General features: G+C 36.8%; 1 protein-coding gene across 5 annotated transcripts in view; it reads right to left on the bottom strand.

Annotated features, from left to right (window-relative positions):
• The window catches only part of LOC117181480 (maternal embryonic leucine zipper kinase-like), a 252,964-nt gene that overhangs the window by 38,238 nt on the left and 191,242 nt on the right, over nucleotides 1-23,484 (bottom strand). For all 5 annotated transcript variants that reach the window (XM_033374181.1, XM_033374184.1, XM_033374183.1 and 2 more), the window contains one exon: nucleotides 15,714-15,867. In XM_033374181.1, coding sequence (XP_033230072.1) covers nucleotides 15,714-15,867 — 154 coding nt within the window. The remainder of the gene's footprint in view (nucleotides 1-15,713; nucleotides 15,868-23,484) is intronic.

Raw genomic sequence — 23,484 nt, 5'->3', positions numbered from 1 at the left:
AAATGTCTGTTTAAACACGTTTCTTTCAAGTTGCGATTAAAAATTGCAATTTTTGGATTACTTAATGACCATATTCGTAATCAGGGAATTTACAATTGAAAGACAAAGTGGGTCATTTTTGCCCGTTTGCTTCTTCTCGTTGTTGTTATTCATGAACTATTGGACACTGATGAAATCGCTTTCGTGAATTTTATTCATTTCTAGAACGAACTGTACTGCTGTGGCTTCAACTCATTAAGGCCAATATTATTGCCAAAATATATCATGTATACACTGAACTACCACGTGGGTCATGACGACCCATACATGTTTTTTTGTTTGTTGATTTTGCCAAACTTAACCACATATACACTCGAATGTTCACCAGATACCACGTGCTACAATCTTCATATAGATTTAAGAGGGATTCAGTGATAGTCCGACCCTCACTCTATTTGAGAATCATTGAATAAGGCATTAGTTTGAATTGGGGGAACTCGAGTACCTCCCAACTTCTTCGCTGTTCTGCTTAATCAGAATTGTGAATCAAAACGTTTATTGATTGAATGAAGCAGTTCCTTCGAATATGAAGCTCATTCGCGTAAACTATTTGCGGAATTCTGAGAATCAGGAAATACCCGTGCTTCAACCGTGCCACAAGTATTGAAAGAAAAATTTCTGACAAATTTTGTTTAGCTTCCGTGATTTAAAATAAATTTATGGAGAACTCTAGTACTTGCTTTTAGCATTCTCGGAATATGACCACATGTAAATATCAGTAAACCTACAAATGCTTTTGATAATTTCTTCATTTTACGCCTAGTAAAGCAGACAAATATGGCATCAATACTGGCTTCTGTGTAATGACAAGTACCGCAGCGGTACCACAGCCTTGAACGTTTGTCATATCATAAAAACATAAATCCACATCAGTGAGAATCAGTCGCATATTGTTGCAACCATGATAACAACGATGACCCCTTTTTGGTTATTTTTCAAGATTAGTATTAATGAAAGAAATTTCACAAAATGACTTCATATTATCAAATGGAATTTTCTTATTTAAACAATTTAATTTAAGGTGAGAGAAAAATAAGCTACTTAATTTCCTTTCTTTCGTTTTTTAAAGCACTTATTTAAATTTTCAGTCATAAAAATAATCCCATGAGTGTATTTATTTAATATTTGCTTTAATATGTAAATATCTAACAGAATAAGTTTAGTTCATGATACTTCTATTTAAAAAAAATTCAGACTAATTTCAACAAATTTTAAATGTTTGTTTCCATATTAAAATATTGATGTGTCGTTATTTTTTTGTTTTTTATCTACATGAAAACTAGGATGTAGTTAATCTGTCAGATACATTAGATTCTTGTGCGATTGCTTTGTTGTCCTACGTTCGTGATCTTTTATATCTATTACCCGTTCTTTTACAATTGCGTCTTTGTATTCTTGCATCACTTCCGAATGGCTGCTTACACCAATATGTTGCATGCCGAAATGCACATTATTTACGAAGAGCGTCGGAATAATGGAGCAGGAGCTGCTCAAGTTCCTGAACGTGGAGCAAGGTCCAGAAATAAGAACCGGGTGGATAGAATATTTAAAAGAAATCTAATTTGTTGAGACATTTTTTTAATTCATTTTCTTGTTAGAAGGTTGAATTTAATATAGAAACCAGATCATAAGCAATATTTAGTGGGGGGCGAGGGTAGACACTTCAAGGAGTGCGCCAAATTTTAATAAGTAATCAAGTATATTCAAATTAAATATTACAATAAGCTCGAATTCGTTTGATCACGCACTCGGTTAAACTCTCTCGTTGCGCTCATTTTCGAACACTGCTATCCATTTCATGTACGTCTCTAACGTTCGCCCTTCAGCGTCATCTGTAGGAGTACCACGCATAACTATTAATATTCAAAACTTTAACATTCGGCCACCCGCATAGTAAACTCGTGCTCGATTTCATATTACAAATTTAAATCTTACAAAATAAATTAACGCTCTCTAAGAATACCCATTTGGGTTCTGGGTAACGTTTCGGAGACCGCATATTTCGTTTAGGTCGCCCTTTGACATATTCGTTGTCTGACGATTCGACTGAATCCAAATTTTGAGTTGTCTCACATAAGCGGTGGAAGCGTATCTACGCCCCTTTCGATCTATACGTCGGGCAGCTACTGCGTGTTTCCTGGATAGATGGCGGTGATTACAAGCAGACCTCGAAATTTGCGTTGTAGTTTTTTGGGACTTCCCTGTCGGTTCAGGAACATGATTCATGAAATCAATGTCAACCACTGCATATTTGATTAGAGTGGCTCTGTTTTGATCGTATCTTCATTTATATTTTCCTTGTTCTTTCAATATTCTCTGTCGTGCTTCTTTTTGTAGTTCTGAAGGCTTTGTGTACCGCTTGTCACTATCTATCGTCAGTTGTCGTACTTCTTCATCGTGGCGGTGAACAAATCCAAATAATAACTCAAATGGACTTTTCCCAGTAGATTTGTTCGGGGACTCGTTGAGATTCCGTTCAACTTCCTTCAACTTCTTGTCCAAATCTCTCCCTTTTTCGTCTTGACGGCTGGCTTGAATTGTAGGAATTAACGTATTATTTACAAGTACAACAAAGCCATTTGCCTGGGGAAGCTTAGGCGAATTAAGGGTACGTTTGACACCATGCCTTGCACAGAATTCTTCGAACATACGAGACGTCAAACACGAATTACGGTCAGATATAATTCTCCCCGGTGTACCAAAGACCAAAATAATATCTTCCATCATTTTAATCACGTTGATACTCTTAGTGTGTTTGACTGCTCTCAAAATAACGAATTTCGTCAGATTATTATCTGTCGTAACTAAAACGTAAAAATTCTTAGGAGTTTTTACAAAAGGGATTGTAGGAATTAACGTATTATTTACAAGTTCAACAAAGCCATTTGCCTGGGGAAGCTTAGGCGAATTAAGGGTACGTTTGACACCATGCCTTGCACAGAATTCTTCGAACATACGAGACGTCAAACACGAATTACGGTCAGATATAATTCTCCCCGGTGTACCAAAGACCAAAATAATATCTTCCATCATTTTAATCACGTTGATACTCTTAGTGTGTTTGACTTCTCTCAAAATAACGAATTTCGTCAGATTATTATCTGTCGTAACTAAAACGTAAAAATTCTTAGGAATTTTTACAAAAGGGCGTTCGTAGTCTATATGCATGATTGTAAAAGTTCGGATTCCTGGTTTTACTGAATGTAATTCCCCGGCTGGGTGACATGTTTTATCTTTTGTGAGCATGCGGTTTACAAAACTATAAACTTGTTGTCTGACGTAGCGATTCATCCCAGCAAAAAATAATATTCATGAATTTTTTCAAAGTTCTCTCAATTCCCGTGTGACTTTGTCAGTCAAGGTAAAGCACATTCATACTCTTTCGCATAGATTCCAGTACGACGTACAATAACTTTTCATTGATTAGCTTGTAAAAAATTCCATTTTTCCATTAAAAATCCTCAACCTCACTTTTCTCATGAGTGGTACGCTCGATGCCAGTTTTTTTTTTTAATTTCTCTTTTCACTCGCAACTTTTCATCCAAATACTGGCACATTACAATCTCAACGTCGCCATTCATGATACAAAAAATGCATACTATTCGCTCTACTAAATCATCTCCTCCGTTACTCGCTGGCGCACGGCTTAAAGCATCTACATGGGGCATTTTCTCTCCCGGTCGATGCACGGTTTCATATTCTTATTTGTACAAAAGATTACTCTAACGCACGATATGGTGATTCTTCGTTTTTTTGCACATTTAAATATATTAGAGAACGAAAATCGGTAACAAGTTTAAATTTGATGTTTATCAACAAAGTTCAAAGACGCGTCACAGCCCACACAATTGCGAGTAGTTCCAGCTTATCGAATGATAACTACTCTCAGGCTCTGTTGTTGGGCGGCTCATTGCGTAAACGGAATGTAATTTTATATTGCCGGCACGTTGTAAGTAAGATCGAAAGTAGACTTTTAGAACTAGCGCCCGTGTGGAGATCAGTTTCTCGATTCGGCGATTAAGGTTGTAACACCGGCTTCATACTCTTGATTATAATTAACTTCCTGAATGCGTTTTTCTCAAATTCGCCCTAACTAAAACGCCTATTCTGTTTCAACAAGTTATACAATGGCCCAGTACCGTCTAAAAAAACCTACTAAACCTAAAAAGCATCGCGTACTGTGTACGTCAGTTGGTTCGGGGAATCCAAGAATAGCCTTTATTTTTGTCTCGCTTGGTTTAATTCCTATGCTAGAAATTTTAAATCCTTGATAAGCAACTTTTGACATTAGGAAATAACATTTTTTCAAAATTATAGTTACGCCAGCATTCGACAAGGCTTCCAACACTTTATCTTTTTTATAAATCATTCCATAATTTACCCGGAATCAAGATATTATCAAGGTAGAATCAAATCTTTTTTTCTCTTGATATATTTCACTTGATATATCAGCTTCGAGAAGTAAAACAGAGCATCCATTAGATCGAAGAGCCTGTGTGTGAATTCGCCAGTTTCGTCAGGGATTATGAAAGCCGTTTTTGATCTTGCTTCTTTCGATAGAGAAACTTGTATGTACCCTTGCGCCAAATCCAGCGTTTTGTTCGCCTGTTTATCGACTGTTTAATTTTCCGTAATCGATAACGAACGTCGGATCTACATTCTTTCTACGTACTAATAGCACTGGGATAGCGTACGGTGATTCAGTATTTTCTAACAAAATATAAATCTCTATTTTCACTTATAATCTGTTTCATTATTTTGCTCTCATCCCCACTCGCTCTATTTAGCTTGCTTCAAGTTGAAGTGCTACATTTATTTTATTTAATATTCATTTCCGTCGAGGACGTGCAACCTAACATACACATACTTATAGATTTTACATGTCAATACTTATTCAATACATTTACGAGGCCTTCCATAGGCGACCTTTTCTCCTCTGGAACGTTGATAAGCGGCAAAGGAGATATATCTCGCTTGAAAACAGTTGATCCTTTTATCAAAGATTCTTCTTTTTCGTAAAAATTAGCAGCAGAAACTTCAAGTTACGCACAATTACTACCGAGAACTTTCAAAAGATATATTGAACGTGACGACACTTTAATACTTTCAATAGCAGAAAAATGGTAATTTACAGCATTATTTGTTGGGAGCTCCGAAAGAAACGCATCCTACCTTTTTTCAAAACACATCACCTTCCTTGTAGTAATCCACTAACGGTGCGTCTGTAAATGATCTTCCGATGAGCATAACGATATCTTGATGATCATCTGAGATCAATAAAGCTTTTATGTTATGAACTCCAACATAATGTAATGATGCATCTACGACGACGTAACCGAGAGACTTAACTTTGTAGTGATTTAGAGCCAAACTTTTCCATGCAACATTCGCAGTTTTAATTGGAAAACCTGCTACATTCGCTTGAGTTTCCTTCGAAGTACAGTCCGAATTTCCCGAATCGACTTGCGCTCTGACGTCATTGGCTAGAACGTTTTTCAAATTTTTACATAGGTAATTCCCTACTCGATCCAGGGAAATTTCTTGTTATATCGGTTGCAGTTATAGCACTTCGGCTCGCTATTGCCATTTTTGACAGGTGCTCTCGGATGTGATCTACGTGGTGGTTTCAGACTTTCTGCTTTGAAGTCTTGACTCGTTCTCACTTTCTCCGTGCTTGAAGACTGTGAAGGGCCAGCTTTTGCTTTTGGAGTTTCATTTCGAGTTGGTTTCTCGTATCCTTTGATTCGTTCCGCACGTTGATTGTTGATACGCTGGTGGGCCACAATGTCGTAAAGTTGCTCGTTCTAACTGGTATGTGCACCATAGCATCACATGTGGTCTCCGAAAAACTCAGATCAAGACTAAGTCACAATTTTACCTTTGAATAGAAGTAAGATGTAATCTGCTCTCAATTTCTGCTGCATGAAGTAAATACTAATCTTTAGCTCCCTTTTTCAATTAAATTTTGGCCGTCTAAATTGCGAACATAGCAGGTCAAAGGTGTAGAGTTTTCATGGAATACAGTGTTTAGCCAATCCTTAGCTCGTGCGGTTCCAACCTCGCCATTAAAGTCTTCTATCCGCGAGCATCATATGCTCGCTACGACGACCATCTCCAATCAAAGCCCAAACCATATCTTCCATCGTGCGATCTTCTTCTCTCGATTATTGATGATCATTCAGATCAGCTTGTTGATGAAAAAAATCTCGACGTACCTCAAGGTTACCTGGACCTGTGTTATCAGTTGAAGTGCTTATAGAACGCTCAATTCCACTTCTCGTATATTAGGAGGCCGAATTTAATATAGAAAACCAATCATAAGCAATCTTTGGTGGAAGGGGAAACAAGGGTAGGCTAGGGATGTTCGATTCTGATTCGATTCTTTGAAGATCGATCTTTTTGGGCGAAAAGAAATTTTTGGAATAAATTATCTACTAAGTTGATTCACTTGAGAATTTACTTTCTTCCCTCAAGCTCAAGGTGTTGATTATTTTTGACTGAAATAAAATGAAGGAAAGGTCACGGGAACGTAAAAGCACACTATTGAAAAGTGCCTCTGACTTTGATAGTGCAGTGCGAAAGACTTCCTATGTCTTCCTCTTTTTCCCTCTTCTATCTATTTGAACTTAGATCAACTAAAAAATCAATTCTTTCCAAAGAATCTGATTTTTACCAGTAACCCGACCCTTTGAGGTTCGAAAGCGACCGGTACAGCTGGTTGTATTGACCCGACCCTACTATTCGGACCCTCTACTGGGACAGTTGATTGAGGAAACTCAATTTCACCTGGGGATTTTTGCTTTTGTCCCTCAGGTCTCTTGTGGAAAATGGGATTTCCATCCTAAGTATGATCGATGATCGCAGAATTGGTTGGTGCCTCCTCCTTGTCTCGATTAGCGGAGAGTTGCGGTTGATGATCTTGGTCGATGCAATAAATCTCATTATTAAGAATGTCCTTTATTGGATAAGGACCTTGCCAGCGTATCGCCAGTTCTGCGTTAAACTTCTCCTTGCACGAAAGGTGATGCGCACGCGTTTTTACCTCATCAGCAATTTGGTATCACGGACTCCTCGCAGGAGGAACGGGGTAGTGTTGCAGATAGCGGGCCTGGTTAATTCGAACATCTTCCAGGCGAGCGACTCGCTCGGAAGAATATTTCTGGGTATTACCAATAAACCATTCTCCTGTTCATCTTAGTGATGCTCCAAAGAGGACTAGCTGGGCGTTTTCCCGGTAGCGGCGTTGCATCGGTTGCGCAGACTAAATGAAATCTCAGGTATTCTCGCGTCCCAATCTTAGTGAGAGTGTTCAACCAAACAAAGTCTCATACCCATCTGCAAGGCATCATCGTCCATACTGACAAAATTGAGGTCCGTTGTGAAAGAGTACAGCCCGAGGGTGTCAAAAGCGCTGAAAAACCTCGGATTCGAGGATCCGGGTCAGTTGTAGAGCTTTTGAATTCCCCATTGGGACGGCCTCCACCCAACGGGTATGTAGATCAGTTACAACAAAGAGAAATGTCTTGCCCCAAGAGGAGCGTTAATACGGCCCCATCAATTCCACAGCCACGGTGTCCCAAGGAGCCCATGGTTGGCGAGGTCTTTGGGAGGGTAGTTCAGTGGTCCTACACGGCTGAGATGAACTGCAGAGATGACAGGCCTTTAAATACTCCTGTAACTGCTTGTGCATTCCCTTCCAGTTAAACACAGAGAAACCACTTGTTCCCGGATAACCGATAAAACCCGGAATTGGAACGTTTGTAACGCAGGGTAGAACGTTTCTTCTATCCCGTTCGGATTTAGGGTTTCACAGTAGGATGAAGTGAAAGTGCACGTGAAAATTCGCTCCCCTAACGCTACGTGGATGAATGGCGAAATGGAACTTTTTCAAAAAACTATACCATGTTCCAAATTTAGTCTTGGAGTCTTTAGTTTTCTCTAGCCAATTTACGACCGTCGAAGTGTCGTTCCTCTAAAGAAGGGCGAAAATGCTTTATGGCCCATACTAAAGCATGACCCTCCTTCACCATGATTGGGTATCTGGCTTCCGTGTTATCTAATTTCGCACTTGCGTAACTCAACACCTGATTCGTTCCTTCCGGGGTTTACTGATATAAGATAGCCCCCATCCCGACGGGGTCGAGATCTGTTTGAAGTCATAGAGGCCAGTCCGGGTTTTGCCTGGCTAGCCGTAGATCCATAAGAAGAGGTCGCTTGTAGTATTGCCTGTACGTGTTCCTCTTGCGGTTTATTATATTCTGAGGAGATAAGACGACCCAAGTACCGAGGTTCCGTCTCTCTTTTCTCCTGAGAACAAGGATTAGGTCGCAAAGGAAAAGGCTTGTGACTTGTTAGCCGTATTTCATGTTGAGCCGACTGAGTTTGGGTTAACTTTCCTTGAGGATCCAGGGTATTTTGGAATCGCCGCAAGAAGGGATTGAATTCGTCCTTGCAAACAGAGAAGAACTTATTTTCTACCTGGATCACCGGGGATTCAGATCAATGGCATTCAGGCATCCAGTTCGTTAAATAGAGGATGTATCTGCTATCCCTACCAACGTTCGCGGAGTTCACTGCGGATAAGACACGGCAACTTGATCTGGTGACCCCCAAGGCTGATTGAAAGGGTGATAAACTGGCTACTGAGAGCCGGGGGCGGTTTTCCGAGCTAGAGCCTTGTCTGGCAGTGCGTTCGGCCACTTTCTTCTTATACAGGTCACAATCCTTATGATGATGGTAACCCGGACAATGCCAACATTCTGCAGTCGTTCCTGGGATCACCAACCTGGTTAGAGGTTTTCGCCCTTCTTTTTTTGTCGTAGCGCGGTTTTCCTCTCTCTCTCTCATCATGTTCAGCTTCGACGGCGCGTGATAATAGAGCCTCGAAGGTCGTGGGAGCGGAAGCTCTGATTTCGTGCCGGATTCCCGGGCAGATCAGTTTCATCAGAGCTATAACCAAACTTTGCTTGGAAGCCTGGGGGTGCAGTTTCTTGAACAGCAACCTCTTCGGATGTAAAAACACACCTACCGATGCTTTATCTTTTTGCCGCACGGAATAAAGTTGGACTTGTAACCTTCCCAGGATAGTCGGCGAATCGTACTGTTTTAGGAGGAGGTCTTTAAACGGTTCCCAGGTGAAATTTAGGCCTCGGTAATCCTTCCACCATTGTAGAGCTCCGCCTGTTAACGATGAAACTGCGGTTATTGTTTTGTGGATTTCCAGGATGCGCATATTAGAGAAATAAGCCTCAATGCTCAGAAGAAAAACTGCTGGTTCCTTATGATCTTTTCCCCAGAATTCCGGAATCAGATACACCTGTGGAATGCCTTGAAGGAATTCTCGAAACCCATGCCAAGAAGAGAGGCAGATCCCGTCGGGGCCTATTTGCGCTCCCTGATTTGCCCCTGGATAATATGTCAGGTAGGCTACCGGATAGGTAGGTGGATGAGCTCCAGGATATACAGCCGAAGAGGTTCGAGGAGGCGCAGCTGGATACGCTGCTGTGAGAGCAGCCTGGTAGACACCTTGATAAACCGCCGGACACGATGCTGGGTAGGCTCCCTGATAAGCTGCCTGGTAGATTGTTGGAGGAGCAGCCACATGTGTGCCTTGATTGACAACTGTATAGTTTGATACAGGAACATCCATATTTGAGCCTTGATTGCCAGCCGGATAGAGTTAGCTGGGTAGGCTCTGACCGACGACACTGAAACGGAAGCTGGAGGCGTAACTCCTTGGTCTCCGGGGTTTGAAAACACCTGAGCGTCAGATGGATATCTACCCTGGATGCTTGTCGAGACGTTCGAATGCATTCCTGAGGTTAACGAAACCATGGTATTCCCGGGATGTCTGGGGAACTTAACGGTTGTGGTAGTCAAAGACGAACCTGGTACACTGTGGACTATTGGACTCATGGAGGTGATCGGCGTGGTAGATGGAGGTGATCGGCGTGGTAGGAGTTCTAATCGGAGATAGTGTCATCATGGGAGCAGTGGTCGTAGTATTCAGAAGGTTGTTTAGAGATATAATGGGCACAGTCCTTGAAGCAAGCCCTGGGGATGAACCGCTAGACGTACTCGCCCCAGAAAAATTGAGTAGAGAGCTGGCCCCTTCTCCTGGGGATCCGCATGTCGAGATGGGTGTGCCATCTACCAGGAGCGTCCCTTGCTGATCCATGGTAACAGCTCAACGGACCTGTTTTTCGGGTGGAAAGCCTTGAAAATACTCAGAAGTTTCCGAAGAAGAATCAAAGGTTGGGTTGAGTGCCACCGGGTTTTGTTGTTCACTCCCGGAACTGATTGAGTCTAAATCATCGCTACGGCTACGAATTATTATCTAATATTCACCTTTTCGAAGAAAGGGCCCCCAGTTTGGCTTAAAAAAATTGTCAAGCAATTTTTTATTTTGTTAATTAAAGGTTCTTTTTAAATATACAAAGAATGGAACACTTTTTTATGTGATCACAAATTACGAAATATCAGTCGAGTCGTAGAATAGAAGGAGGTAATAATAATGTCGATCGATGTCAAAAAAGATTTCGACACACTGTGGCCGGCTGGGGCTGGATGATCACGGACTTCAGCCTTTTGGGGCAAAATACGTTTTTCTGGTGGTGGTCACGTGGTCCATCATGATGGCTGGAATGGGATCCCAGATCCTCTTGATCGAGGACCGAGACGTAGGTGGAAAAAAAATCCCCGAAACTCTTGACAGAGGACCGCAAGAGTAGTAAAAGAAAGATAGGATCCCAGATCCTCTCTACAGAGGACCAAGAATTTAAAATAGAAAAGAAATGAAAGACATAAGGTAGAGGTAAAAAGACGCGGTAAAAAGAGCAACAAGAAGCAAACAAAGAAGGCTAATAAATAAGAGAGGAAAAGTTCCCAGATCCTCTACGCAGAGGATCGAGAGTAATAAATGAAACGAAGGACCCCATATTCTCTCTGCAGAAGACCGAGAAATGAGAGGAAGAAGAACGTAATAAAGGATATAAGATAGAAACAAAAATAAGTACTAAAAAGAGCAGGAAGAAGTAAAGAAAAAAGGCTAGTAAATAAAACGGGAAATTTCGCAGATCCTATAGACAGAGGACCGAGAGAAAGGAGAATAGCGAACTTGCAGAAGCTTGAAGAGCAGAAGGAGAAACAGTTTTTTTCTTTTTAAACGAAAGGATGTCATTCCCAAGTCGAGGTTAGGATTGCGCAAAATTATCAAGTCGGGGTTGCAGAATGATAGGTCGTGATTTAATACTCTGACTTCACCCACCAACAATTTATGTCCTCGAGGCACAACAGGTAATGCGGAAATTACAAAAGAATAATTTAATGACTAAATGAATAATTAAACAAATAAATGAATAAAAAAATGCATTAATAAATAAAATAACTGACAAATAAATAAGCATGTATTTAATTGATGCATATTTTTATTGAAGTTAAAACGTCAGTTAAAAACTATATATACAACGTGTGTCATTATTTGTTTATATGTCATATGCTCTTACAAGTTATTGTCGATATTGTTTTTTGAGAAGGAATCTTGGCGGTCAACTAAGGAGAGGCCCTAAGTGCTTGAGAGGTCTAGTAACGAAACAATTAAATTTATCCCAACCCCTATGTCTGCCATCAAGCTAATAAGTCAGGTTGCATTGAAACTGTCTGTTTCGTAGAGGTAAATTCATATCTCGGGGGTTAACAAAAGTTTTTGTGTCCGTTATAGAGTGTCGGTTAGGAAGAGGTAGCTTAACATGGGATTTCCTATACCTTGGTTCGAGAAATCACGTTAAGTGTCCGTAAACAGAGCTGTCTGTAAGTAGAGGTTTAACTGTATTTTGTAATTCTAGAAAGGACATAGACTGTAGAACTCTACAGCCAGATACTTATATTTTAAAAGGAGATAGTAAATGTAAATATCTGAATTCACAAAAACAACATTAAGTTTATCTTCAGATGTAGGAAACACAACCAGATATTTCGTAAAAAACATTTCATACCCCGACAATTTAATGGCTGGATGCAATAACCACCTTAGTGTTCGAACAAGCGGAGAATTATTTTCCGCGGAGCAAATTTTTCAAATTGTAGCACCAAATACGCATGTAGCACCAAAATACGCACCGGACCCAAAAAATTGTGGACTTTTTGATTTGAGTTTTTGTTTGTTTTTATCCGTAATTACGAGGAACGACAATACTCATGGGACACCCTGTATGTACTTGAAGAGTACAGGACATATAAACATAACTGTTGAATATGCTGATTGAATTTATTTACAAAATTTATTCTTAAATTTCATGTATAAATTCATTTTATTATTAGATTGGAGTATTTAATGCAATAAATAAATCTGAAGCCTCGATACAAGGAACGTTGGATCAACATAAGTCGTGTATCCATAGAGTTTCTTTCAATTATTCTTTTTACATTCTCTTCTCAATGAGAAGGTATTGGGTTCATGTAAAAAATTAGTTTCACAGATTTCATCAAATGTTGACTTTTTTTAAGGCTCCCTGAGTAAGAAAGGAAAGTTTTTACGTCGTTGTCTGTCTATCGTCGTCTTCATCTACATCCCAGAGAGCTTTTGAAAGACTGATTGAATTGAACTGTGCTTTGACAAAGTTAAAGGGGCCAAGAAGAAAGATCGAGTTCGTTAACCAGCTATTTTGAATGAAAATTCGAAAGGTTAGAACATTTTCAACATTTTTTAACCAATTTTTTTTTATTCAAGAATTCTATGGGTGGTTTTTTCGTAGTACTTGGAAACTCGAACGCATTATTTTAATTAATTTTTTCGATCAAAATAAAATTATGAGAGCCATAGCACTTTCAAAATAAATGAAAAAATTAACATTTCAAGCCAAAAATGCACGATATAAAAAAAGTCAACAGAAGAAAAACGTTTGCTTTTGGAAAGCCCTAAAAGATTATCATAACAAATTATGGAATTTTCTCGGAAAATGGAAAACCAAGAATAATCTACAAATTGATTATTAAGTACTTTTTGATTTAAATCGTTGTTTTTGTTTTATTCGCAGAAAATTACGTTGAAAATAAAAAAATAATATTTTTGAACAAACGACAGACACTACGAAAAAATAAGCAAAAGTTGTTCAGCCAAAAAAGAGATACAGATTTGTTATTAATTATTCTTTGATAAGACACGTACTTTTTGTTTTAATTGTGAAAAATGACATTACAAAAAAGATTTTAATTTGTTGGCATGAAGACACTGGGTGAAATAAAATGAGTCATAACAAAACTGTTCTTAAATCAGGTCTTAAAATTTGCGTATCGCGAGGTAAATGCATTATCGAGCGCACAGCATGAAAGAAATATATTATCCAGCGGGAAGAGCGAGATCCAACAGGTGCACTACCTAGGCAACCCTGAGCAGCGGGCACATTTTTAAAAATGTTTTTCTATTCCACAGAAGCGCTTTAATCAGGGCTATAAACAGATCATTGAGTTTTCTAAAGTATTGAAAAAATGCATAAACTAAATTCAGAAATGATGTTTTGCTGGTAGCACTCGTTTTCTTGCTATTAACTTCAGCTTTTCCAGCCTTTCTAGTTTTTTCATTTTTCTGCTGTTTGCCACTCTAATAAAATAAATTTTCTTTTATCACCCCTGTTCAGAATCACCTTGAGTTATTGAATCGCTTCTACCAATCAGAAAAGAAAACCGAAGGTTGATTTTAATGGCCTTATTGTTTAACTTTTTAAACTCAAGCAGTGACTGTGTTTGCCCAATTAAAATTGTACAAATTTTAGAATGAAACAAAAAATAGAGACTTAACAAAAATTCGTGTCCTTATAGTTAAAATGGTTATTTATTTTTATACTTCAATATAAAGGCCGTAGCTGGGTAAGCATGGCTGGTCTGCCTTGAAAGATATTTGGTTAATATTTAAGTGGTAAGTTTCTCACATTATAAGACTAATTTACCCCAAGTGCCAACTTCAAAACAAATTTTTTACCCACGTTATAATTTTTTTTGAAAAATAAAACATTTTAATTTTTTTTAGAATGGCTTAATCAATTTTGATGGTTTAAATCAATATTGTACAAGGTATCTCGACAATTCCAAAAAAAAAATAAAGAGTCAATTATAATCATTAGAAAGGGGGAAAAAATTGGAATTTTGAAAATAAAAAATTTCAATGAAAACTTTTTTATACCGCCGTAATTTATTTTTTGATAAAAGACTCACGCCATCAGTAAAAACATATATTTTCCCAACGTGATCCCAAGGGTACTTCACAGTGACAAAAAAAAGAAAATTCTTTTGTTGACCCCGAAAATACATGTTATTTCATTGAAATGAGGGGTCTGCTTAATTTTAACTCATGACTTTCTTAAATGAGCACCACTCGAATTTAAAGATACGCTATTCCATAGATTTTACTTTGAATCATGTGTTTTTGTAATTTTTTGTTTGATATTACATACGCTATACGCACGTACATACTACATACACCTAGTGGGTATGATAAACGTAATATGCATTATGCAGATCGCCTGGAAATATAAAATATCTCTACTGCAGTGCTAAAATTCGATTGCGGAATAAATCTAAAAAACGGGAATTTCACGGGAAAAATATTATCCCTATATTTTAACTTCGACTATTTCCAAGATTGTATTTATACTTTTCCTAAACTTTTATTTTATACTTTGAATGAAGAAACCTAGAAAAACATAGTTTTTTTTAGATTTATTCCGCAATCGACTGCTGGCATTGCAGTTGAGATATTTTATATTTTCAAGCGATCTGCATAATGCATATTGCGTTATCATACACACTAGTTGTATGTAGTATGTACGTGCATATAGCGTATGTAATATCAAACAGAAAATTACTAAAATACAAGACTCAAAGTAAAATCTATGCAATAGCGTATCTATAATTTCAAGTGGTACTCATTTAAGAAAGTCATTAGTTAAAATTAAGAAGACCCCTCGTTTCAGTAGAATATAATGTATTTTAGGGGTCAACAGAACAATTTTCTTTTTTTTTTGACTGTGAAGTACCATTGGGATCATGTTGGGAAAAATATTTGTTGTTACTGGGGTAAATGAGTCTTATAATAAGAGAAAGTTACCACACAAATATTACACAAATCTCTTCCAAGGCAGACTAGCCATGCTTACCCAGCTACAGCCTTTGGAAACATACACTTTGGAAGTTGAGGTTCATAAGATGTAAATAAGCACGACTATTTTGACATTAATTTTAACAGCACTCTTACGAGTTAAGATTAGCTCGATACAGCCCTGCGCGATAGAGTCGACAGGCCGCGCCCGAGAGAGCACAGAGCAACCCGATGGGACCCGAGGACTCAAGGATCGGACCGCCGATCGCCGTCTTAGCCGCAGTTCGTTTTCCGTAGTGATCACTGTTATCCGCAAAGCCGAGACTTCATATAATGATATAACATTCTTCTTCTATACTTTATAGTTTTATTTTCATACCTGGTGTATTGTAGTTTTCTTAGTATTAGAAAAAAGTGATTTGTGTATTTTGCCGTGTTGACATGCCAAATTGAGATTCATCCAACGGTTCTACTGGCTTCTTTAAATTCAGGGGGACAACATTTGTAAAAATGATCCGAAATTCGCAATAGGTGAGCGCTACATTTTTAGATTACAAAAATTTTTCTATATTTAATATCATACCTTTCCAGAGAGAACAGTTGGTTCTTCACGACCTACAATTTCGCTCTTTGTACTTCGTTTTGGTGTAAGTACACACCTAACACGGTTTAATCCTCGTTCCAATCCGAGAATAACTTTTCTAGCACTTCCAGGGGTAGTAGTGGACTGTCGTGTTCTAATCAAGATAAACAATTATTTAGATAAAGTATTTTGATACATATGTGTTAAAAGCAAACCGTTAGAAAACATCAAGCAACTGAAACAATTTCAGGTCAAGTGAATTTTTGATAACTTATTTTAAGAAACAAAACATGACGATTGGAATGTAACTTCATTTGAAGCTTTCAATAGCATGTAAGAATAATTTCCAATACACTAAAGTTATTTTTAAGATTTATATAATTTATAGTTTTAATAAGTACATAAATTATCATTTTTATCTAGCTATATACAGGAGCAAAGCCCTAGTTGCAAATCAAAAGGCCATCCCCAATTTCAAAACAGCATCTACATTTCCGATAAATCACCTATCACCTGACAAAATTTCAGACAAAAGTCATACATGTTTTCCGTCCTAGTTCAGTTTATGAATAAACATTTTGCAATACGATATATAAAACAGTAGTCATAAACTTATCCAGAAAGGGAGGAATTTATGACTTTTGTCTAAAACTTTGTAAAGTGACTGGTTACTTATCTGGAATGTAGATACTACGATTGAAGTTTCAACAAGAGTAAAGTAAAATTAAAGTATTTTGTGTACAAGGGGGATTTTGAATTTTCTGTTTTGATTTTTTTAATTTGTCCGGGCGAGGCGGGCCGTGAATGCAAAGGTGTTCATTCTAGATAACCCTCTGTGCCACGCACGTGTTTATTCTCAAGGCAGTACATCTTACGCAGTTAGATCTCTTTGCAAAGCAAAATGATCATCATCCTCTGTAAAATTCTGAAGCCACGCTGCACAGTGGTCAAAAAGCGGAAAAAGGTAGCCAACATTAAAAAAAAAGTTTTGCAATGGTTTTTTAATAATAGGTAAGTCTCAGGAGTATATGTTTGACTTATTGCCGCATTCAATAACAATAATATCTTTTTTTTTCACTCCGTGATTGAGTCTGGAAGTCAGAGTTTCACGAGTAATACTCAACGCATTTGAAACAAGTGAAAAACGACTGCGTAAAGAAACGCATAACATGTGAAATAGTGAACAGATTTCGGTTTTCTAACATGAAATCGTCTCTGAAAAGTAAGTACTTCATTATTACTCAATTGGTGAATCATGATATTATTGATTATAATTTACAAGAACATGTAAAATCAGTTGAAATCGTCTCGAAGAAAAATCGAGAAGCCATATAATTTGATGAATATAAAAAATGTTCCACTGAGTTCCATCGAGATATTTAGTTTAAAATAAGGATAAGGTTTTCCCTTATTATGTATCAAAAACCCAGCTGCAAATAGCTGAAGTTTTGAGTTTAATCTTAATTTTTATTTCAAGCTTCATATAAGTTCATAACCTGAAAAAGTGAAAACTTCAAGCCCCTGCATATTGACAACCGGTTCGGTAAATTAATATAGTTAAAATACGTCATAATTTAACCAAGTTTCAATCCGATAAAAGAAGCAATAATGTTTTGTGGGTTGACCTTATATTCATGGAAACTTAACCTAACCTTAATTTAAGCTTAATACTACGAAACGGCGACCCGTCACTTTGCTATTTTTACTTATTTATTAATTTTGTAATCAACAAATTTTCATTGACGAATATTTTTTGCACATTTTTTAGAAGCTGCATCTGACAAAAAGACTTTTTCAATGACGAGAAGGGAATTAGTCAATCTCGTAAAATCCGAATCACCGCGAAGCCAAAAAGAATGCTTAGAAATTAGATACAAAAATGTTTCTGAAAAGCTGGGCAACGTTTACGAGATGCCAGCTATCGTGAAAAGAAATATAAAAGTATTGCCGACGAAAATCTCAAAAAAGATGGCAGGGAGCTAGTCGGCAGGAGAGTGCGTTTGTCAAAAAAAAACCATGATTGGCTCGTTGCTGACGTGTCTTTCGTAGACGTCGATCAAGGAATGCATTCAAAGCTGAGAAAAGACGTGGCCGGCCTTCTTCTGAATTTCAAGAGTCAAGTGACAGGACCAAACGAAGAAAAAGCGAAGCTCTTCGCCAACACCATAGCGCCAAAGAGATAGGATTTGCTACTCAAATGAAATTGAGTGAGCAAAGAAAATTAGACGCAGCAAAAGTTGTCCAGGATGTCATCCTTGGAACTCCATCGAAAGCTTCTAAATATAGACGATCCTTCAACAGAACGCCAGAAAAAATACTGTCCAACGATGCCGCTCTTTCATTAATCATTGATAACAATTTATCGAAGAGTCATTACATCAGAATACGATCTGTCAGCACTGGCAACAATTGTAAATTGTACCCACCTTATTGTCTTGTTATCGATGTTAAACAAAAATTTTATCCAGATGAATTGAAAATCTCAGTGTCAGAATGTAGTGCCGAAGTGGAGTTACAAGCGCTGTTGCATCATACAGTTAAACGTATACTATCAACCGTTCAGCTTGATGAATTCGAAAGCCTTTCGTCTGAAAAATTGAATTTTTTAAGGTTAATTTGCAAATGGAGTTGTCATGGAACACAGGGTCAAAGCAAGTTCGAAAAAAAATTCAAAGATCATGATGGAAATGGATCAGACGAGAGAATTTTTTTACTTCTCTTGTTATCTTGCAGTTTGAATTGATGAATGCAACTGGGCATGATTGCAAAATTGTTTGGAAAAATCCGCGCCCTTCCTTCACTAGATGTTGCAGACCAATTAAAATTGAATTAATTGGAAAAACTGTGGAAGTCATACATAAAATAGTAGAGCACGTCGAATAACAAACACGAAATCTAGGACCTTTTGAAAAAACCATGCATGAAAAAAAAATTAGCATTAGTTTTTCTCTATCTTTGACCATGGTCGATCAAAAAATTCGAAACTCTTCAACAGACACAAAATCAGCTCAGCGATGCTTCTTATGTCAATGTACGTCTTCTGAATTCAATCAAATCGATATGCTTATAGAGAAAGAAATTTAAACCCAAAATTTTCGATTCGGCCTTTCATCTCTTCTTGCACGGATTCGTTTTTTCGAATGTTTACTGCATTTATCCTACAAGCTGGGTAGAAAAAAGTGGCAAGCTCTCGAAGACGATAAACAATTGATTTTTGGTCGAAAAAAAGATATTCAAAAAGAATTTCGTTTGAAGTTAGGACTATTGATAGATCAGCCTAAGCCACATCGAGGTGGCACAAACGATGGCAATACTGCTAGACGTTTTTTTCAGAATGCGCACGTTTCTGCATCACTTACGGGGATAGAAGAAGATCTTATCACTCAATTACACAAAATTTTGCAAGACATCACATGCGGCCGTGAAATAAATGTATTGGAATTCGAAAAATATGCTTTAGAAACGGCACGAAAATTGGTCCAGTTGTATCCGTAGTATAATATTCCTACTACGCTTCATAAAATCCTTATTCATGGTTCTAAAATTATCGGAAACTCGTTGTTGCCCATAGGACCGATGTCGGAGGAAGCGCAAGTATCTTGCAGTAAAGAGATAAATAAATTCCGCCGATATTTTTCACGTAAAAGTTGCAGAACAAAAACAATGGACGATATTTTCTTGCGTCTCTTCGTAGCATCAGACCCGGTAATTTCAACTTCAGATCCAAAACCAATCAAGAAAGGCAGAGCATTCTCATCAGATGCAATGAAGTTGCTAAATTTGTCGGATGGTCAAGACGAGACTGTTGAAATTGAAAAATGCCAAGTCACGAATAGTCATAATGATGATAATTCACAATTTTACATTTATGATGAAGAAGTTTTAAATTATAATATCTACATTACGCTAGTTTTAATTATCTTACAAGGTTCACTATTAAAGCTACTATTTTGTATAATTTTATGAAATTTTATTAACATTCTATTTTATCAACAGTTTATTTAGCAAACTTGTCCACCATATTAGATCCGCCATTTTGTTTTCATAATTTTTAATATCGGGTTCGTAATCCGCGACCATGAAAAACCCCCTTATATCAATTTTTTTTAATTCAAAATTTATTTAGCATAGTCGTTAACCATATTGGATCTTCTATTTTGTTGTTGGAATTTCTGACATCGAAATTGTAATCAGCGACCTTGAAAACCCCCTTATACCAATTTTTAATAAAATCCCAAATTTATTTAGCATACTTGTCCACCATTTCGGATCCCCCATTTTGTTTTTGGATTTTTAAATACCAGATTCGTAATCAGCGATCTTGAAAACCCCCTTAAACCAATTTTTAATAAAATCCCAAATTTATTTAGCATACTTGTCCGCCATTTTGGATCCGCTATTTTTTTTTGATTTTTCAATACCAGATTCATAATCAGCGACCTTGAAAACCCCCGCACACCAATTTTTAAGAAAAGCCAACATTTATTTAGCATACTCGTCCGCCATTTTGTTTTCGAAATTTTCAATACCAGATTCGTAATCAGCGACCTTGAAAACCACCCTTATACCAATATTTAAGAAAATCCAAAATTTATTTAGCATACTCGTCCACCATAGTGGATCCGCCATTTTCTTTGTGGAATTTTTGACATCGGATTCGTAATCAGCGACCCAAAAAACTCGTCAGTAACCGAGTTTGACCCATTTTATGAACATTTTCTAATTTCGACCACCTTCTTCCGATTTTTGACCACTGCGTGCTGGCCAGGCTAGGATGGACGCAGCTGTCCTTCTAAAGTCATCAGTTAAGGCCCTTTATCAGAATGTCTAATCGCATCCGAATTTTGAGGCCGCGCGGATAAATATTTTTGTCTAATTTTTGGCACACCTCATATAAATAACTATAACTCAAATCAAGCAGAGCCGGTTTTTCAATAAAATGCAAAAAATTAAGACAAAAATATTCATCCACATGGACTCAAAATTCAGACGCGATTGTCATTCTCATATCCGTAATAACGACAAATTAACACTTTCATTATTATGAGATAACGGTCTGTTACAAAAACTGTAATTATAAAATTGTGGATTAATTTATTTTTCCTGTGCAGAATCAATTTATTAATATAATTACAAACAAATGAATAAAAGATTTAGGAAAATTGTTTAACGTGTGCGGGGATAATGGAAGTCTTTAGGGACTTTAGTCGGACTTGTTTAAACAATTACTAATTATTTTCACAATCGTTTCCCCCTTTGAGTCATAGGAATCGTGACAGGTTATTTTCCTCGGGATATTTAGTACATTAAAAAAAATCATTTGTTTAAACAATTTATTTCCCGTACATCGTAAAAAATACTATTTACAGCAACTGATTATACAAACGATCCCTACGACTTACAGGGGGAAACAATTGTGAAAATAAATAATAATTGTTTAAACAAGTCAGACTAAGTTCCCTGAAGACGTCCATTATTCCTACATACATTTAACAATTTTCCTGAATGTTTTATTTATTTTTTGCAATTATATAAATAAATTGATTTTGCACATAAAAATTTAATGAATCCACGGTTTCATAATGACAGGTTTCGTAACAGACCGTTATCTCATAATAATGAAAGTGTTATTTAGTCGTTATTACGGAAATCAGAATGACAATAATGTCTGAATTTTGAGCCTGCACGGTTGAATATTATTGTCTAATTTTTCACATACCTTATCTAAATAACCATATCTTGAAGCAAGCAGAGTCAATTTCTGGATTCAATGCTTATATTTTGTTTAATAATCAAAAAGGGAAGAACAGTAGTAGTAACAGCAGTGTTAGTTGTATATACATTTTCAGCGCGTGTGATTAGATTATAATCTATAATGTAATGGTTTTATTAAAAAATCGGCTCTGCGTGCTTCAAGATATGAGAATTTAGATGACGTATGTTAAAAATGAGTCAAAAATATTTAACCGTGCAGCCTACAAATTCAAAACAGAACACTTGTTTTTTTTTACAAACTACCACGTAATTACTGCAAATATTAACCGATTTTCATAAATCTTTTTTTCAATTTATTGTAATTATATAAAATAATTAATTCTGTTAATTAAAATTGAATTAATCAATGATTTCATAATGTCAGTTTTTCTAACTGGCCGAAATCTCGTAACAATGCGCGGCATTCATTCGTTCCATGTCATTCAACACCAGGCGGGGAGTCTGCTGACTTGAGTTTGACGAGGGCTAGCAGGCTCTCTACGGACATGCATATATATCTCTCATTGAGTGTCACTGCTATTGTTCTCTATTTTGATTGTTAAACCAAATCTAAACGTTTTATCGAAAAACCGGCTCTGCTTGATTTGAGATATGGTTATTTTTAGACGAGGAGTGCAAGAAATTAGACAAAAATATTCGACCGTGCGGCCTCAAAATTCGGACGCGATTGCCATTCTGATAAGGGGTCTTAAGGTTGTTGGTTAAATCCAACTTTGAATTATTTTTTTTATAGGTAGAAATCAGCGGGTGGCAGACAACAGCATTTGAACGGTTAGATTCATTTGAAACTGTATTTTTTACTCACAATTCTACATAATAGAAGAATTCTCGAGATATACCTGGTTTTCAAAGGGCCACGCCTTGATGATGGTGACTAAATTTTGCGAAATACGTTGCGAAATGGAGAAAAAACCAGACAAAATTGAAATTCCCTGTATGTGTCTTGTAACTGTAATTGTAATCAGCCACCAGGATAGCTGTCAACTTCACGCCATGCCCTGATACCGTGCACTAGCACGGTATCGGGCATGTTAATTTTGTCTGATTTTTTCTCGATTCCGCAAGGTATTTTACAAAATTTATAGTCACCATCATCAAGGCGTGGCCCTTTGAAAACCTGGTATATCTCGCGAATTCCTGTATTATGTCAGTATATAAAATTCTAATTCTAGAAACGCCCATAAAATATTGTTTACATGTTGTTTACCATTTCTAATTTAAAGTTTAAATATGAATGTTCTATCACGATGTCGATTGGAGGTCCCCTTTAACGTCAAAGGGGTCGGATTTTCCACCAATTATAGGTTATGTTTCAGTGTTTCTCAAATATCTTTTTCTGTGCCGATGTTTTGTTTTGGTTATGTGCACATTGAAAATAGAAGTTGCAAAATATTATTTAAAAAACGTTATAAAAACATTTCAAACAAAAACTTTTGTATGAAGAATTCATTTACAAAGTACTTAAATGTAGTCATGTTTATCGACCAATTCGTAAATATGTACGATTTTTAAACGTATTAATAATTGTACTCACTGTTTTCCTTCAATGTACTACTGACTCTTAATCCAAATATTACAATAGGAGAACTTTTTTTTGTCACATAAACCTTAACAAATAAAGCTATCAAATCAAAATATTCAGAATTGACAGCAGAATGTAGCCTAACCTCTCATTCGAATTAAAATTATGTATTAAAAAATTATTTGATCTAAAATCGCGAATTGAGTCAAACCGCGTCAAACGTGTCAATGATTTTTCATGAAATCTTTGATTTTAAAAATGAATGCAAAAATACAAAATCACACAAAAAACTATATTGACTGTTTTTGCAAAATTCTTATTGTATCTCACTGAGTAAGAATAACTTGGTTTATATTTACGGAAATAATATATATTATGAACAAATGTCTTATTATTTTCTGCAATAGAACAAAATTTGTTTTTGAAAAATCCAAGAAGTTGTAAAACTTCCTTTTTCCATCAAATATTTCTTCA

This window comes from Belonocnema kinseyi, chromosome 10, assembly GCF_010883055.1.
Source record: "Belonocnema kinseyi isolate 2016_QV_RU_SX_M_011 chromosome 10, B_treatae_v1, whole genome shotgun sequence".
Classification (NCBI taxonomy): domain Eukaryota; kingdom Metazoa; phylum Arthropoda; class Insecta; order Hymenoptera; family Cynipidae; genus Belonocnema; species Belonocnema kinseyi.
This window is presented reverse-complemented; position numbering and strand designations above follow the sequence as displayed.